Consider the following 17,318-nt stretch of genomic DNA (forward strand, 5'->3'; position numbering starts at 1 on the left):
CAATACGGCTCTTTTTCTTCTCCCTTTTTTCGCCGTGTAATATCTACAACGCAACATATTCCAACACGGAACCTTTAAACAAGACAGCATTTCCAAGACGGACACATTACTTGACGGACCGTTCGTGTTTACACGTGAGGGTTGCTTGGAAATTTAATGCAGAGCGGATATTTCTACAGTTTCTTTTAACCCATTAGAATAGATCCATTTGTACGATATTTAAATATTCATTCAACTGTACAAATGACGTTTATAGCGAATTGGATGCCGTCCTCCTGTGTTATTACCGCAATCTTCCATGGTATCTGACATTACAAGTTAACTATTTGACTTGCTTTGATTGCACATTTTGTTACTACAAACTTTTGACCTCGGTTAATGATGGGAAAACTAAGAAGGAAACACAACTGGAAGGGAAGACAGCAAAATGAGCCCCCGAAATCAGCTGATGACAACAAGACAGACGTTGTGGTTGAATTGCAAGGTAGTCAATCGTATATTATATCTCTGTACGATTTATTTGATTACCAATTGTGTTATTTGCTTGGTTTCTAACTCTTTCTAAACTTAACTGCTCTTCAGATGGCAGCAAACTTAAAGGTGTAGACGAAAGTAACGCTTTAGTCCTGCCAGCAAACAAATCCAAAAAGAAGACAGCCTCATTAACTCGCGCATCTAAGAAGAAGCCTTTAACCAAGAAGCAAAAAAAGGAGCTGCAGAAAGTGTTGGAGCGCAAAGAAAAGAAAGCCCAGGTGAATGAGAGCTCACTGGTAATAACAGACAAATTGGTTTGGTTGATAACAGTGTACCTACTAGTGTGTGCCTCTATTTATCACTCCCAGAGAGCAGACATCCTCTCCAAACTGGCTGAAGTGCAGCTTCCAGAGTCAGAACGGAAGCTGCTTTACACCACCTCCAAGCTGGGAACTGGGGAGAAACTCTTCCACACTAAACAGTAAATGCAACAATCAAACACATTGTAGTCAACTTATCTTTATAAATGGAAAGAAAATGAGTCACAGGTTTATTTTGGGTTGTCTCCAGAATATTAAATGAAGTTAAAGATGGAGACTTAGGCACCAAGATCAGCAGCATCAGTGGAGCTCACCGAAAAAGGAAGTGGAAAGAGGAAGATGATGAGGAAGAAGAACACTTGGAAGAAGAAGAAAGCGATGATCCGGACACGTCTTCGGAGGATGAAAGTGAGGTAACAGAGAAGAACGAATGTACAGACGCAACCACATCAACTCTGGAAAATAAGCAGACGGTGAAGGAAGAAGAGCACAATACAGAGAAAGAAGGCGAGAATGAGAAAAAGACTTTGGGTGAAGAAAGAACCCAGAGCAAGAAGCCATCTCAGCCAGCTATCTTTGTTCCTGTTGACAGATCACCACAAATACAGGTGTGTGTGCTTGTGCATGGTCATTGTATGTGTCTGACCATTTTAACAGTTCATATCACAAATTCTCCAACTCCGTAGGAAGCTCGACTCAAACTGCCCGTGCTATCAGAGGAGCAGGTCATCATGGAGGCGGTCCGGGAAAATCCTTGTGTTGTCATATGTGGAGAGACAGGAAGCGGAAAGACCACGCAAGTGCCCCAGTTTCTGTATGAAGCTGGCTATGCTACGTAGGTTATCCTCATTTGTTACCTGCCATAATGACCTGAAGATAAATGGAAGGTGGTGATACGTGGCCACTGTCATCTTCATCACTATTTCTCCCACAGCAACAGTGGTATCATAGGTATCACAGAGCCGAGGAGGGTGGCTGCTGTCAGCATGTCCCACAGAGTGGCCAAAGAGATGAACCTGCCAACGCGGTAAGAAACTACTCTGCAAGTATTCAAAATATGTGATAAAATATACAGAATGCAGTTTTAAGGCACATTCACACCAACTTGAAGGAGATACATTTTGTAAATGGAAAAAAAATGCTGTTTAGGGTGGTGTCGTACCAGATTCGATACGAAGGGAACGTCACAGATGATACAAAGATCAAGTTCATGACCGATGGTGTTCTACTCAAGGAGATTCAGAAGGTGCTCCTACTCTCTTTTCTCATTCATTTCAAATGTCTTTTGCTTCTGTGTGGGGAGGGTTGCACCTTTATTCACAATGATGCTACAGTTGTTTTTCTCCATCTGTTTATTATAAAGGATTTTCTGCTTAAAAGATACAGCGTCATCATCATAGACGAGGCTCACGAAAGGAGCGTCTACACAGACATCCTTGTTGGACTGTTGTCTCGCATCGTCCCACTAAGAAACAAAGTAAGAGATGGCTGATCGCCGGGTTTTGTTTAATTCCTTCATCGTGTTGTGCTTTTTTCATGAGGATTCTCATTGTGTCTGTGCAGAAAGGCCTGCCAATGAAGCTGCTGATTATGTCGGCCACTCTGCGTGTGGAGGACTTCACCGAAAACCCAAAGCTCTTCACCACACCTCCGCCCGTCATAAAGGTGGATGCCAGGCAGTTTCCAGTCTCTATACATTTCAACAAGCGGACCCCGCTGGAAGATTACACGGGAGAAGTTTTCCACAAAACCTGCAAAATCCATCGCATGCTGCCTTCAGGTTCACTTGAGCCACATCTCAGATTTTACCTGTTTGAATATTAAAGAGAGAACTAAAGTCTATCAAGACCTTTTTAAATTCTCCCCATTTTTTTAAACACAAATCAATAATGTACGAAAATTAGGTTTCATTCATTTTAAAGGATGCGGAACATTAAAACATTGCGGAACATTAATATGGTGAATTTATTCTCTGTTGTTCAGGTGGAATCTTGGTGTTTCTCACTGGTCAGGCAGAGGTTCACAGTCTGTGCAGAAGGCTACGAAAAGCTTTCCCCTTCAGGAAGGGCAATGCAAACACTGGTGCGTCTGTTTTGATCCCTCTATATGCTTATATACTGTATGTTTAAATGTGCTTTTGTTTACTTGTTTTCTGAATAGGAGAATCAGAGGAATTTGATTCCACTGAGGCAATGAGGAAATTTAAGAAGTCCAAGCAGAAGAAGACTATTGTAAGTGTGTTTGCAGTGCTTTTTGAACTGTATCTGGGTTGATGGCACCAGGGACCTTCACAGATAAATCTGTAAAAGATTGCTGTCTCTGCTACCAGTCTCTGCCCAGAATTGACCTGGATAACTACTCTGCCCTCCCAGTGGATGAAGGCGACGAGGACAGAGAAGCCGGAATTGGAGACGAGGATGAAGGCTCTGATCTGGACCTTGGTGATGATCCCACCGGAGCAGGTGAGTTTCTCCACAGGAATATATGTGGGACGTGGTTCACATGAGTGGTACTAGTTCCTCTGTGTTTTGTCTCTAGAAGAGAAGGTCGACCCATCGATCCCCCTCTACGTTCTCCCCTTGTACTCACTGTTGGCTCCAGAAAAGCAGGCTATGGTGAGATTTACCCTCCTAAAAGGGGATGCTTAAATCAGCGTAGCAGTTTGACCTCTGGCATCATTATCCGTGTGCCTCTCTGACCACAGGTGTTTCGGCCGCCTCCGCCTGGGACTCGTCTGTGCATTGTTGCCACAAACGTAGCCGAGACGTCTCTGACCATCCCTGGAATCAAGTATGTGGTCGACTGCGGGAGAGTGAAGAAACGTTTTTACGACAAAGTGACCGGAGTGTCCTCCTTCAAGGTCACATGGATTTCTCAGGCCTCAGCCAATCAGAGAGCAGGTCGAGCTGGCCGAACGGAGCCCGGCCACTGCTACAGGTGAGCACTGTCAGTCTTAACAGTATAATGATTAGCTTGGTTGCATCATATTCACTCCCTGTGTGTATCTGCAGGCTCTTCTCGTCTGCCGTGTTTGCAGACTTCAGTCTGTTCTCAGAGGCAGAGATCACTCGCAGGCCCGTGGACGACCTGGTTTTACAGATGAAGGACTTAAACATCGATAAGGTCAACACCTTAACAACAAATCAACACCTCATGGTCCCTAACTGGGCGTTTCCATTGTATGAATCTCAAGATGATCTTTAATTTTCTGTTCCTGCAGGTGGTCAATTTCCCCTTCCCCACAGCTCCCTCTGCCGAGACTCTTGTTGCAGCAGAGCAGCTGCTGATCTCACTGGGGGCTCTGAAGGAGCCGCCACACACTGGAAGGTAACGCCAGTGTGATTGACTGGTTGTTTTAAGGACGTTTCATTTAACATTTTCATTTTTTGGCACTTTTAAGCCACATTTTCTTCTGACTTAATTGCTTGTTAAAATATTTTATTTCGTATGAATCAGAACGATGAAAGATAGCTGGCCATATGTGTGGCCTTATGTAATCATGCAATGAGAACAAGGAATTTCTTTGTGTTTCTGTTTTTCTTTTAATAAATCCTACTTAATGCTATCTGTACTTTATGCTTAAAGCTATTTATGCTAAAAGATATTTTAAGATGTTTGGTTTCCTCTAAAGAGTTAAAGAGCTGGAGCAAGCAAGGCTGAGCTGCCCCATCACCCCCTTGGGCAGAGCCATGGCTTCATTCCCTGTGGCACCACGCTATGCTAAGATGCTAGCTCTCGGTAAGCAGCAGGACTGCCTGCCCTACGTGATTGCTGTGGTAGCCGCCATGACAGTCAGAGAACTCTTTGAAGAGCTCGACAGGTAAACACACGTTTCATGCCACATTTACCCTCAGATTTAACACTCGTTGTATTATTTTGTATATTTGAGTAACATTGCTATTCCTCCTCAGGCCTGCAGGAAGTAACGACGAGAGCTCCACACTCACCGAGCGTCGAGCTCGGCTGACACAAATGAGGAGATTGTGGGCTGGACAGGGAGAGTCACTTCTACTGGGGGACTTAATGGTCATGCTGGGTAAGTTTACTCCACTGTTGGGCCAAATTGAGCTCCAGACTGAGATGTGTGTGCATTATAAGTTGATTTATTTTCATTGTGCTATATTTGCATATACAGGTGCTGTCGGTGCTTGTGAGTTTGCAGGTTGTTCTCCTAAGTTTTGTGCAGACAATGGCCTGAGGTATAAAGCTATGGTGGAGATCAGGAGGCTCAGAGGGCAACTTACTAACGCAGGTTAAATGTCTACATGCATACCCACCTAACCGTGCTCAAGGTTGCCATGGATCTGAAGCAGGACATCTCTCGTTTCAGTGAATGCAGTAAGTCCAGAAGTGGGCACATTCGTGAATCCTAAGATGCCTCCACCAACAGAGCACCAGGTCGTGTGTTTGCGGCAGATCGTCCTGGCTGGACTGGGTGACCACCTTGCAAGACGGGTACAGGCAGAAGATTTACTCGACCCTAAATGGAAGAATGGCTACAAGGTACGTCGTTCAAGGACTCTGTTTGGAATTTGGAAGCATCAACAGCCTCAATTTTTTTCTGTTTTGCTTAATAGACGCCTCTTATAGACGAGCCAGTGTTCATTCATCCGACTTCTGCGCTCTTCAAAACGCTGCCAGACTTTGTTGTCTACCAGGAGATCATGGAGACCAGCAAGATGTACATGAAAGGTAAAGGCTCTTTGCTGTTTCTCAGTCCTAATCTGTCACTTCTCTGCCAGATTAAAGGTTATTTATGTAGATCTCACACACCCAGACACAAAACGCTAGATTTTCAGGACACCAAGGTTAGGGTTCACTTGCTAAATGTCCTTTCTGTTGATCCTCAGGCGTGTCAGCAGTAGAAGCTGAGTGGATCCCCAAGCTCCTTCCTCAGTACTGTCATCTGGGCCCCACCCTGGAGTCACCATCACCATGGTTGTGTTCATCCAGCGGCACCATCAGATGTCACCGCTCAAGCACCTTCTGTAATTCGATTGCTGTGTGTTCTGACTCGTGTCTCTGTCTCCGCCTCTGTAATGCCTGTTTCTGTCCTGCAGTCCGTGTGGGTTGGCCGCTGCCTGCTGTGGAGATGGAATATCCGGAAGGCCTGGAACGTTACAAACTGTTTTCCAGGTTTCTTCTTGAGGGACAGGTAGGAGAGTCTGCCTATTTAATCATTGTAAACTGTCTTACATAATTTGTCTAAAAACTTGAGACTTTAGAGATGGGCGAGTTGTCTTCCTACTCTGTCTGGATATTTTTTTATGTGTATGTTAATTGTATAAAAGTTTTGCTCATTAATTTTCGGTGTTACTTTGCAGGTTTGTCCGAAACTAAAGAAGCACGTTCACCACCTTCTGTCAAGCCCGTCTATCATGCTGAAAACCTGGGCTAAGTATGTTTGTACTGACGCTCGCACACGGCTGGTCACATCCCTGTCAACAAGTTGGTTTTTGACCGACTTTTGTGCCACTGTTACTTTAGGCTGCAGCCCAGGACAGAAGCCTTGCTGGGAGCACTGGTGTCAAAGGGAGTTGACAGCAGAGCTGCTCTTCTCTCTGTCTGGAAAACTGATGAGAAATGTAAGGATATCATTTCCTTGATATGACCTAATTTGGTTTAGTTTTATTCATTGAATTCCACTCTGTATTTGTCTGTTTTCCCAGATTTACTGTCTGCTTACTGCCAGTGGTTACCTGAGGCCCTGCATCAACAAGTAGCTGAACATTGGCCTCCAGTGTAGTTTTCATCTGGAAGGCAGACATGCCTTTAACACCCTGGCCTGAGAACTGCTTTCATCATCAAAAGTGATAAAATATGGCCTGGGGTTTTTTTTAGGTCTAAAAATGTAAATATACAACTGTCAAATTGTATGCTTCTGAAAGTTGTTTTTTTTAATTTAGGAAAAGTTTTGATGGATTCTTTACACTAGTTTTGACTAATGTGCCAACTGTCAGTCTTCATATGAGTAAACGTTTCTCTGCAGTGAAAGTTGTTTTACTGAAGATTTACTGATTATTTTTGTCAATCAGAACAATTTAGTCTGATAACAGCCTTGGGTTCAGCATCTGATCTGGTTCTAGCTAAAGTTAACTAATCTGAATCATCAAAGTTAAAATTTCTGTCCCAATGATGATTTATAGATTAAGACAATTAGCAAATGATACATATGTTACTGAGCTAAACATTCACATGAGGTTAACAGTTGACTGACCTGATGTAAAAGTAGGATCAAAGAGCTTTGATATTTGAATTTTCAAAGGCCACAGGAGCTTTATACTACTGCCATTAATCAACGTCAATGTTGGCAGCTATAGAAAGAGAAAAAAACCAAGGTAAGATGCTTAAAACAATACCCTTTATTCTGAGTGAAATGCAAATTCATGTCTCAAGATATGGGGGGTCCTGAACACTAATGGAGGTGAGAACATGGACAAAGATGGGTAGATAGGAGCACTCTAACTTGTGAACATATCTGAGGCACCACAAAATAAAGGTCACAATTTATGTAGTCACCATTTGGGGAGGAAAGGAAAAACCTCAAGATCAAAGGATCAATAATCAAAGCTCAGTTTTTTATTATAGCAGCTATGTTACATTTTATTATGACTTATCAAGCATCGGTTTTGAAAGGAATCCAAAATACGACAAGGTGAATTTGAAAACAAAAGACATTTGAGTCGGTGGGTATCTGCATGTAACAAACATCTGTTGTTGTGGCCTTCAGGAGAGATAGAGGATAATAGAGTATAAATTAGCTGTAGCTAAGATCATAGAAAAACCAATGGTGTATCCCGTTAGACCTGGCAAAATAATTGTGATGACAATTCGTGACCGTCCTCTTGATCATATTCCAGAAATTCTTAGTGGGATTCAGGGCCGGAGATTTGCTGGCACTGACCAGATCTTGATCTTGATCTGGTCAGTGGTATGTTGTCCATGCATTGAGCGAAGTGTGTAAGGTGGAGCATTGTCCTGGAAATACGAATGCTCAGTCGGGGAATGTTGACAGAGCAGAAGGCAGCAAGTTTTCATCAAGGATGACCTTGAATGGAAGGCTTGAACACGCCAGGAATGGTATAAAGTCATTCAACAGTAATGTTAAAGACTGGAGAAGAACATGCCAAGATGCATCAATTCTATGATTACAAATTAGTTATTACACCAAATGTTGATTTTTCTATCGAAAGGACGTTGGGGTCACAGGAGAGAGGGGCCCTTTGAGATGTCTCTCATTTATCTTCAGTAGTTCCATTGAGAAGCTGAGAAGTAGGAAACAGAAATTCCAAATCACAAGAGAGTCCTGCAAACTTAATTTCACTAATTGATTTGATCTTTTGGCCTACAAGTCCTTCGACAGAGCATCCTGCTTCTTTCTATTTAAAACCATAAAGCGTTTAAATGTGAGACGTCAACCAAAGCCTTATAATTTGTTATGCAATAGTCACAGAAAAGGCTAATTCCCATATTGTATGTGGGTTATTATGTAACTATTCGGTGTCCAACAACTCTTTCCTCCACTGGCGTGATGCTCTGCACCCAGGAGCCTGCAGGTAGATAGAAACGCAGGGTTTATTACCAGCTGCGCTGTTTGCTTGTCGACGCCTCGGAGAAGATGTATCCTCAGCTTGTGTCGCTGTTGTTTCCCAGAGCAACCATGTCTGAAAGGAAGGCAGTGATCAAAAATGCCGACATGTCGGAGGACATGCAGCAGGACGCCGTGGAGTGCGCCACGCAGGCTCTGGAGAAGTTCAACATTGAGAAGGATATCGCTGCCTACATCAAAAAGGTAGTTCGACACACATCAAGAAACAGAGATGGGCTACAAGTAATGTAACGGAGCGGGGTCACCGAATGATTTTGTCCCTCACAGGAGTTTGACAAGAAATATAACCCGACCTGGCACTGCATCGTGGGAAGGAACTTCGGCAGCTACGTGACTCACGAGACCAAGCACTTCATTTATTTCTACCTGGGCCAGGTGGCCATCCTGCTCTTCAAATCTGGCTGAAGGGAGAAAGGAAGGAATGTCTTCATGAGCTGACTGTAAACACTATACTGACTGACTCCACAAAGGCACTTATCATTCCTTGGCGAGGGGCCGCTGCCTTTTCTGTTGATTTCTATGTTCCATTTTTGAGGATTACAAAAACTGTGGCCATGTTAAAAAATGAATGAAGAGCTTAAATGATACAAGGCACCATCTTGATCCTTAATGATAGAAAACAAGCAAAAAATTCAGTGTCTTTCAATACTATGAAACAAAACAAGAAACTTGGAAGCAAATTTAATTTTTTTTTATCTTGGCTTATGATCTTCTGATGATCAAAGGTCAAAGTGCCTCCAGATGTAAGATCACCATAATATATATGGCATATCAACATTTTCTCTAAGGTTAATTGAAATCCGTTGATCCGTTCTTATTTTGCTAATCATACAAATGCACATAACCTCACAGCCTCTCTCAGTGGAGGTCATACATTTTTACCCAAGCAAATAAGACAACAGGATGCCCCATTGTGCTTTCCAAAACAGCAGTTTTTTGTTGCTTTGTAAATAAAAGTAAAGCTTTTTTTTCTTTGATGTTCTGTCTCAATCAATGTAACACAGAAGTATTAAGGACATGTACTATAATTAGTAGAACATTTAATGAGCTTAATTAATACAAGACATATTTATATATGTTTAAAACTATTTGGAAAACAATTCCCCTTCATCCCAGCTACATACTACAGCCAAGAATTGTACCATGTCACCTTGTTTTGGAAGCTTATAATACAGGTAAAAGTAGGAACAAAATATTCCAGGATATATAAAGAATAAAATGAAACCCGTCAAGGCACTGTGTGCAGTCCCCTGCTTTTCAAAATGAGATAATTTAGATATATTTTGCAATAAATCTATAAAGTTTATTAATATACTCCGCTGTGTGTTACAGGAGCAGGAGTAAGTAAAGCAGCTTTATGTAATATGTACTGGGCACTTGTGAGGTCTGTTATGTAGCATAAACATCAGCAACATAGTCACACCTAAAGGAATGACAAGTATCACATGCTCAGTCCTGCAGACTGTGAAGTGGATCCTTCATCACATCCCCCAACAGCCCAATATTTATTTTATATCTAGATCTTTAGGATGGAACACGGGTTTAATCACACATTGTTTTTTGTTCCCGCTCATGTGGGTGTGAAGGGAAATAAGCAGGCAGATTTTTTTTGCCAAGCAAACACTAAAGCGGAAACAGGTAAGCCTACTGGTTCCACTGAGCAATGCTGAAGCCAAAGGACGTATGCACTATCAGGATGGCAAGAACTGGGAGGATGAAGGGCTTCAAACTGCTCAAAATAGGGTTAATAGGGCACCTCAGCCATAAACAATATAAACAACTGTGTCGGTGCACTTTAATGTTTGTACTGTCCTGCTCTGTCTCGATAATTGTCTACGTATGGGACAGCGAGAAACGTAATTTCGATTCGATTGTATATCATGGACTTATGAAGAAATTGACAAATAATCCCGATTTGACTTGACTTACTCCACTGGTTGGAGAAAAGAAACAGAGAGACATGTCACCAGGATGAGACTACAACATCCAGGATTAAACCAGGCAATACATGTTATGGTAAATTTGATAGTTGTAGGGAAAGTTGAACTATAGAACATGCAATCGGTAAATGTAAGAGGTATGTAAGGGAAAGAAGGAACCAAAGATAGAGAAAATAGAGGGGGAAGGAATAAAGTTTATAAAGTAATTATGAATCAACAGATATATTTTGGAATTTGTGAGAGCAATGAGATCAGGTAAATCTGTGTGTGTGTGTGTGTGTGTGTGTGTGTGTGTGTATTTTATTTAAATTAATAAGGTTATACGTACGTCGTTGCAGTTACCATCACAGGCCACCGGGCGGCGCTCACCCACCGTCATAGTTTGCTGCTGCCGTAGAATCTCAAAGAAGAAGAAGAGAAAGAAAAACAGGACCGGACATTTCTCTTTAAGACTCCGAACGACGTCCAAAACTGCCGATATGGTAAGAGATGGCGATAAAAGTGCTTAACTCGAAGATGAAAACACGCGGTGTTAACGCCGATGACACTCCCGGCTGCTTAGCGAGACACGGCTAACAACAACAAGGCGACATCAGCAGAAAGCTGCGTCGTCATTCTGAAACTTAAATCCACGTTGATTGTTTGGAACATACATAAAACAGCACATGTGTCGTAGACTGATTTTGCTTTTATTTGCTCCCCAGTTTTCCTTCCAGGTGTTTGATCACCCAATTTCGAGGGCTTTCCAGAATCGTTTCTCCACTCAATACCGATGCTACTCCGTGTCAATGCTGGCAGGACCCAATGATCGTTCCGATGTGGAGAAAGGGGGAAAAAGTAAAGGCCCAGAAATAGTCCCTATGTTTATTATGTACTGGGAAATGTGTTTGTTTAAAGGGCCACTCACAACAACCAATGGAATAATATATATAGACCTAAATTAATTACAATAATGATATTAGAATGGCTCCTTCTGGTTCCAAGAACTGTCAGCTGGCACAATGGTGTTTATGTTCCTAGTTTATTGTTGATTGTTGTTCTTATTCTTCCTTCAGTAATCATGCCACCTTCAGCACTTGACCATCTCAGTAAGTGGGGTTCTATTAAACTTACTAAACAATTTAAAAAAAGACAAACTTTTCCAGATTATTCACCTTCCTTTCATTACAGGCAGACTTAACATCACCTATCCGATGCTGTTTAAGCTCACCAACAAGAATTCAGACAGAATGACGCACTGTGGAGTTCTGGAGTTTGTGGCTGACGAGGGAATCTGTTATCTTCCACATTGGGTAAGTTGATTTTATTTAATTTAACTTCAGGGTTTGCCAAGCCCAGTTTGTATGTCAACGTCTAGTTTAAAAAAATAGTGAGATGAAATGTATCTGGGTGAATACAAATGTGAGTACAATTTGAATATATTTAAACAATAAGCATGATGGCTCAAATCACAACTCAGAGCCTTTTCAATAATCATGTAATGAATGATTGAATTGTTTATATATTTGTGGCCGCTGTAGCTTTTACTTAAGTACACTTTTACTTTGTGTTTAGATGATGCAGAATCTCCTGCTGGAGGAAGGAGGACTCGTCCAAGTGGAAAGTGTAAACCTCATGGTGGCCACTTATTCAAAGTTCCAGCCCCAGAGCCCCGACTTCCTGGACATCACCAACCCCAAAGCAGTGTGAGCATTATCACAGACATGCTAGCTTTACAACGAATTGTGCAGCTCATGATGGTTCTCTGTGGATTGTCATTGAAGACTGGAGAATGCCTTGAGAAACTTTGCCTGTTTGACCACAGGCGATGTTATCGCTATCAACTATAATGAAAAGGTGAAACACTTCATACAGATTGGACTAATTCTGAAAGTGTTATTCTGAGTAATACTAATGGGAGTTGTGGGTTTCTTTCAGATATACGAGCTACGAGTCATGGAGACAAAGCCAGATAAAGCAGTCTCCATCATTGAATGTGATATGAATGTAAGGTCACAGACAACACCCGAATGTTCTGCTTTGGTCTCCACTGAAAACTCCACGTGTTTCTCAGGTGGATTTCGACGCTCCTTTGGGTTACAAAGAACCTGAACGGCAACCACAGCACCAAGAGGAACCAACTGTAAGGACCGTACCCGTACACACAAATGTCTGTGTGAGCAAGTTGATTCAGTGAATCTCTTTACAGGAAGGAGAAGATCACAGCAGTTACGCTGACATGGACACAGGCTTCAGGGTGAGTGGGTGTTCACCGTCTTTACCGCTGTCCCCCAAGAGCAGGTGAACTGATGAAAACTACATCTCTAACCCAGGCTTTCACCGGCTCTGGCAATCGTTTGGATGGTAAAACAAAGGGAATCGAGCCCAGCCCAGCTCCTCTAGACCCAAGTGACATCAAAAGGTGAGCAGATTTTCAGCAGTGCAGAAACGAAGTAGTTTTACAAATAAATATTTGAATGCAACGTTTTAACCAAAAATTATGTTACTTACTGTTAACTCAGCACATAGTAGATTGATCCACTGCTACCTGGTATAAATGATTGAATTATTGCAGCGTTTTCATGTCTTATTATTCAAGGGATTAATGACACGTCCTTTGCGACCCACATGCATGTTTTCCAATCAGGCTTTGGCCTTTATGCCACCGGACGTCAGTGTTGCCGTGCAGTTTAACTTCTGTGTTTTAAGCTCTGTGGTTTCATTTCACAGAGGTATTCCCAACTATGACTTCAAAATCGGAAGGATCACTTTCATTCGGAATTCAAAGCCTCAACCCAAGAAATTTGTGGATGACGTAAGAATTGTTATGTTTGTAGCTCTTGAATGTAGCAATATTCTGTGTCGTTCTGTTTTACTTGGTTATGTTATTTCTCCTGCTTTAAGGACGATGCTGTAAATAAGTTCATCGCCTTCTCCGGAGAGGGACAGTCACTACGCAAGAAAGGCCGGAAGCCTTAAAGCCTTTCACCTCAAGAGACTGGCTGATACGCAGAAGCTGACTATAGCTTTTGTCAATCTTCCCTTCAGATGTGTTTGGTCTCCTTTAAAGTATTTTGCAGATGATTTGTGAATACATCTTTTGAAAACTTTTGGGAATTGTTTTTTTTGTTCCCCAGAGAAATGGATCTGCGTACATTTCCTGTCACCATAAAAGTGAATGAACACCCCAACCACGCAAACATGTATCCACTTTAAAATAAGTTTTATTTCAAGCATATTCTGATCAGTTGTAATTTTTCTCATTCACTTTAATAACGTAGCAGTGTGAATATTGGTGATACCGCTACCTTTTTTTTTTTTTTTAAGTATGAGACTTGAATTGTATGTTGGATTTTTTTTTTTTTAAATCTTTGGTTATTTTTCTTCATTCCTTAAATCTATTTATAGGCAAATAAAATTGTCTTTTTTGAAGCTTGACATGTTTTGATTTATTAGTTTATTTTGTAATGTGCAAGCAAAGATGTACATTTTCATCAGATAAACTAAAACCTAAACAGATTTTCTGAATTTGGAAATTATTGGAAATTAAAGAAAATGGTTTTTTGGCAAAAGAAAGCAACTTTAAAGTTATAATATTAAAGCTAAAATGTCATTTCTAAGTCTTTTCAAAATAAAATAAACGTTGAAAGCTTTTATTATGAAGCGCACTGAAACCGGAAGTGTGCTTGCTGTAGCGCCGGTGTTAGCATAAGTAGCTATGGAACAGACTACTGAAACAAACTGGAGGGTAATTTGTCACTAATATATGTATTTTTTATCATCTTAATGTGGTCACATTCGTAACAACCTTCTCGTTTTGCGATATATATGATAGAGAAGAAATCGTTCATTTAAAAAAAAAATTCAAGGTTACAAGCGAGCTACTGTAGTGTTTTGATAACCTGACCTAGCAGGAAACTGAAGGGTATTTTGATAGAAAACCTTTTACACCAGTAGTGTTTATTGTTTGCTTTTGGAATCTAATGCTGATAGTGTCATAATATTGCCCTAAAATATCGTTGTAAAACGTGGTACCAAACGGCGCCCAGTTATACGATATATTATGTAACTCTCGGATCTTATCAGGTATATTTAAATGGCTAAATGATGCAGTGGCTTATTTTGAGCAGTAGGATATTCCAGAATATTCTCTACGATGGACTTAGTGTTGATAGATATTTGTGTTGTTCAGACACCCCGGGACTGTGGCGACTACTTGAGCGAATTCAGACACTGCAAAAGTTTGTGGAATCGTTTTCACCATTATTATGCTTATGGGACGATTCCATCCTGCCACCAGTGGAAAGAGGACTACAACAACTGCAAAGAGTGGGAAAAACACAAAACACTGAAGGCCAAGGTAGACACTGCAACTCTACTCTGCTTTCATACTCAAAAATATTATTTTATACTACGTATACCATCTCGTTGAGCTGATTCCATATCTGATTTTTAGTTTTATAACTTATTAGACCGTATGTGGAAAAGACAATGTAATATCTTGAATACTGTTATCCCAATTTTCTGACACTAAAATATCTTTTGCTTTCATTACTTTTTGCAGGATGCCCTGCAGATGAGTGAGAGAAATCGAGTGGAAGAGCAAAGAAAGTTCACACCAGTATGGACGATGAGGCAAGGCCCCCCCAGTGACTGGCACATGCCACTAACCCAGGAAAAGCCTCAGGATCCCTGAACAATCTTTCCTTTATATGGACTAAAAAAATGATTATCGGTAAATGTAAAAGGAGCTACTTACATGAATGTTCAGAGCCACAGAATGGAGACTATATAGTACCATCAGGAGTTGAAATTATTATGGTGCTATTTAAAACAGATTCTTCAGTAATGTGTGCTGATGACCTATGCTGTATACTGTAATAAACTTAATTATACTGGCTTTTTAAAGTAATGTCTTTATAGTTATACACATTTGCACTGGTGCAAAACAATATCTAATTCTAGGCTTACAATTTTTTAAATTTATTGCTGCATATCATTTCACAGTAATACTTCATGTGAATGTTAGAATATCAGAAATAAATTTGTTTTTCTGCAATTTTAACAAGGGCACTTAAGTTTTATTCCTGTGCAGATCAATGACAGCATTTAATGAAAATATTAATTTTAAAATGCACTGACAGTGTAAAACTGCTTTAAGTATAGATATTTAAGTGGCAAAATTCTAAAATAAGTAGATTGTCACTCCAGATGTTTTTATTGTGTGGTTGTCCTGCAGTATTACAACACTCAAAGCTTGGCTTCAACTCACAAAGCTTTAATAAAAAGTACATTTTCATTTTTGTCTGGATTTTGTTAACAGATGTGAATGTGAAGGAAGAAAAGTCCATTTCTGTTGATGTGAAACAAGACCGGATGTCTTGCACATCTACACCAGTTTGGGTCTTGGCTTTTTGACCATTCAGCAATATCAAACATGGAAATAGTGAACAAAGATACACACAGGCTACAAGCCACTGTCCATCACTGTGTGTAAACCCTTGTAATGTCATTGTATTTTCCATCAGGAGCCTCATACTTGGGATTTGGTGGCGTGTATACGGGACCTTCGTGAGTAAAAGGAAACAGAGAAAGGTCTGGCTTCAGTGCTGCTCGGTACAGCTCCTCAGATTCTAATTTTAACTCTTCAAGTGCCTCCCTCTGTGCTTCTAATGCATTTTCAACAGCCTGCACCTCAGCCATGTGCTGCTCCTGCAAAAAAAATGCAAATAACTATATTAAATAAAGCCCAGTAAGGGTCAAAATTGAAATTTGCGAAGTGTCAGTGATAGAAAAAAGGTAAAGAATAATGACCTGTTTGTAGCGAGACCAGTCTTTCAGCAGCAGAGCACGGCGCTCACTTTCTTCAAATGATAGCTTTGGTACAGTGCGCTCCCTAACAGAGAAGAAGCAACAATTTCTTTAAGCAAATATTGCATTGCAAGAGTAAGGGGTCACATAATGCTAATGCTAGAAAACAGTTTTAGATTCACTAATTGGCCAGGAAAGCTTTATATTACAGTAGCAATCATAAGTCAAAAAACAGAAGAACACTTCAGAATCTGGATGGTAAAAACTTTGAAATAATGAGATTAAGATGACTCCTTGTACCTCGTTTCATCTAAAAATTTAGTTGGAGTAAGAAAATCTTCTATGGGTATAAGCTCTGGGGCAACCTTCTCCAGCTTCTTCAACTTTTTTTTCAGTCTGTCTTTGGCTATTTGCTCCCTTCTAGGATCCACTTTCTTCTTCTTTTTGGGCTCTGCTCTAAAAATGGGAAAGAAAGTTAAATGTGAGGTTCTTCATTAACAACTCCCACTCAAATCTTAATGTAAATAACCATCCCCCCAGTCAGAAAAGAAAAATAGAGACATTTAATTCGTGTTACAGTGATGTTGACAAGATAGGAACGTTTCATGTCGGAAAACAATAATATTGAAGGCAATATCTTAAGAATATGCAACATTCATTGTACCTCAGAGCAGCTGATGTCTTAATTGTCATCACAGGTGCAAACCAAAGACTTCGTGCAGCATGGTGATGTTCTCCGAACAGGAAGATGCTAAACAATACAATATTAATAATACTGAACCCAAATGACAACATTCCTCTGTAACCTTAGCCATGTTAGCTCCATTTAGCTGGCGCATCGCTTCATATGGTCTTTTACTGAAGTAAAAAAAATCACTCACCTTGACGCAGTTTGTCGGGTTGAAAAACAAGAGAGACAGCGCGACAACGCCATATTTCTAGTGTAGTTTCACAGTAAACGCATAACCCTTATCAAAAGAAGAGAAGCACTCACATGCATAAAAATCCTCTCTATCTCTTGACATAGGATAGACGCGGCGCGTAAATATGACGTAAAGGTCGCGTCATAAATCATAAACTTGCACTTTAGAGAATGACACTTAAATATCCAACGTATAATTATGTGAACCTACAGTCACAGGCCAATACACAGATTGCCAAAATATTTCAAGTTTGTTTCAGATT

The 17,318-nt window shown here is 40.7% G+C and overlaps 5 protein-coding genes and 1 long non-coding RNA gene across 6 annotated transcripts; 4 read left to right on the forward strand and 2 right to left on the reverse strand.

The window, feature by feature from the left end:
• The first annotated feature begins 104 nt into the window (after positions 1-104).
• On the forward strand, positions 105-6,788 carry dhx37 (DEAH (Asp-Glu-Ala-His) box polypeptide 37). The gene is made up of 26 exons (XM_057033473.1): positions 105-484; positions 583-752; positions 843-955; positions 1,045-1,402; positions 1,481-1,629; positions 1,729-1,821; positions 1,944-2,040; positions 2,158-2,271; positions 2,358-2,574; positions 2,778-2,876; positions 2,955-3,025; positions 3,124-3,256; positions 3,333-3,409; positions 3,499-3,731; positions 3,806-3,917; positions 4,015-4,121; positions 4,426-4,614; positions 4,706-4,830; positions 4,930-5,046; positions 5,125-5,297; positions 5,372-5,486; positions 5,645-5,782; positions 5,855-5,949; positions 6,119-6,192; positions 6,282-6,379; positions 6,464-6,788. The coding sequence occupies exons 1-26, from the start codon at positions 379-381 to the stop codon at positions 6,538-6,540; spliced, it is 3,450 nt and encodes a 1,149-aa protein (XP_056889453.1). The 5' UTR covers positions 105-378; the 3' UTR covers positions 6,541-6,788.
• A 350-nt stretch (positions 6,789-7,138) lies between these two features.
• LOC130526108 (uncharacterized) lies at positions 7,139-8,332 on the reverse strand. Its single transcript, XR_008950659.1, has 2 exons — positions 8,246-8,332; positions 7,139-8,059 (listed from the first exon to the last, which is right to left on the reverse strand). It is a non-coding gene; the product is annotated as an uncharacterized LOC130526108 (long non-coding RNA).
• Positions 8,294-9,639, forward strand: LOC130526105 (dynein light chain LC6, flagellar outer arm-like). The gene is made up of 2 exons (XM_057033493.1): positions 8,294-8,586; positions 8,671-9,639. The coding sequence occupies exons 1-2, from the start codon at positions 8,413-8,415 to the stop codon at positions 8,806-8,808; spliced, it is 312 nt and encodes a 103-aa protein (XP_056889473.1). The 5' UTR covers positions 8,294-8,412; the 3' UTR covers positions 8,809-9,639.
• A 1,041-nt stretch (positions 9,640-10,680) lies between these two features.
• On the forward strand, positions 10,681-13,433 carry ufd1l (ubiquitin recognition factor in ER associated degradation 1). The gene is made up of 12 exons (XM_057033488.1): positions 10,681-10,825; positions 11,048-11,180; positions 11,399-11,431; positions 11,514-11,635; positions 11,898-12,028; positions 12,107-12,179; positions 12,261-12,329; positions 12,397-12,465; positions 12,532-12,579; positions 12,656-12,744; positions 13,053-13,137; positions 13,227-13,433. Exons 1-12 carry the CDS (start codon positions 10,823-10,825, stop codon positions 13,299-13,301), a joined length of 930 nt encoding a protein of 309 aa, XP_056889468.1. The 5' UTR covers positions 10,681-10,822; the 3' UTR covers positions 13,302-13,433.
• Positions 13,434-13,957: 524 nt separating this feature from the next.
• Positions 13,958-15,222, forward strand: c5h22orf39 (chromosome 5 C22orf39 homolog). The gene is made up of 3 exons (XM_057033492.1): positions 13,958-14,070; positions 14,515-14,682; positions 14,887-15,222. The coding sequence occupies exons 1-3, from the start codon at positions 14,041-14,043 to the stop codon at positions 15,016-15,018; spliced, it is 330 nt and encodes a 109-aa protein (XP_056889472.1). The 5' UTR covers positions 13,958-14,040; the 3' UTR covers positions 15,019-15,222.
• Positions 15,223-15,579: 357 nt separating this feature from the next.
• mrpl40 (mitochondrial ribosomal protein L40) lies at positions 15,580-17,186 on the reverse strand. Its single transcript, XM_057033490.1, has 5 exons — positions 17,015-17,186; positions 16,798-16,884; positions 16,434-16,589; positions 16,137-16,218; positions 15,580-16,034 (listed from the first exon to the last, which is right to left on the reverse strand). Exons 1-5 carry the CDS (start codon positions 17,065-17,067, stop codon positions 15,807-15,809), a joined length of 606 nt encoding a protein of 201 aa, XP_056889470.1. The 5' UTR covers positions 17,068-17,186; the 3' UTR covers positions 15,580-15,806.
• Positions 17,187-17,318: the final 132 nt, after the last annotated feature.

Source organism: Takifugu flavidus, chromosome 5 (assembly GCF_003711565.1).
Source record: "Takifugu flavidus isolate HTHZ2018 chromosome 5, ASM371156v2, whole genome shotgun sequence".
Lineage (NCBI taxonomy): Eukaryota > Metazoa > Chordata > Actinopteri > Tetraodontiformes > Tetraodontidae > Takifugu > Takifugu flavidus.

Bases quoted from the DNA above. Each gene is read 5' to 3' on its own strand.
- dhx37 (XM_057033473.1), top strand. From the start codon at position 379: ATGATGGGAAAACTAAGAAGGAAACACAACTGGAAGGGAAGACAGCAA. The intron at 2,041-2,157 runs GTGCTCCTACTC...TTTATTATAAAG, and splicing joins TACTCAAGGAGATTCAGAAG to GATTTTCTGCTTAAAAGATA. The intron at 3,410-3,498 runs GTGAGATTTACC...CTCTGACCACAG, and splicing joins CTCCAGAAAAGCAGGCTATG to GTGTTTCGGCCGCCTCCGCC.
- LOC130526105 (XM_057033493.1), top strand. From the start codon at position 8,413: ATGTATCCTCAGCTTGTGTCGCTGTTGTTTCCCAGAGCAACCATGTCT. The intron at 8,587-8,670 runs GTAGTTCGACAC...TGTCCCTCACAG, and splicing joins TCGCTGCCTACATCAAAAAG to GAGTTTGACAAGAAATATAA.
- ufd1l (XM_057033488.1), top strand. The intron at 12,745-13,052 runs GTGAGCAGATTT...TTCATTTCACAG, and splicing joins GACCCAAGTGACATCAAAAG to AGGTATTCCCAACTATGACT. The intron at 13,138-13,226 runs GTAAGAATTGTT...TCCTGCTTTAAG, and splicing joins CCAAGAAATTTGTGGATGAC to GACGATGCTGTAAATAAGTT.
- c5h22orf39 (XM_057033492.1), top strand. From the start codon at position 14,041: ATGGAACAGACTACTGAAACAAACTGGAGG. The intron at 14,071-14,514 runs GTAATTTGTCAC...TGTGTTGTTCAG, and splicing joins CTACTGAAACAAACTGGAGG to ACACCCCGGGACTGTGGCGA. The intron at 14,683-14,886 runs GTAGACACTGCA...TACTTTTTGCAG, and splicing joins ACAAAACACTGAAGGCCAAG to GATGCCCTGCAGATGAGTGA.
- mrpl40 (XM_057033490.1), bottom strand. From the start codon at position 17,067: ATGGCGTTGTCGCGCTGTCTCTCTTGTTTTTCAACCCGACAAACTGCG. The intron at 16,219-16,433 runs GTACAAGGAGTC...CTTCTCTGTTAG, and splicing joins AAATTTTTAGATGAAACGAG to GGAGCGCACTGTACCAAAGC. The intron at 16,035-16,136 runs GTCATTATTCTT...TTTTTTTTGCAG, and splicing joins ACTGGTCTCGCTACAAACAG to GAGCAGCACATGGCTGAGGT.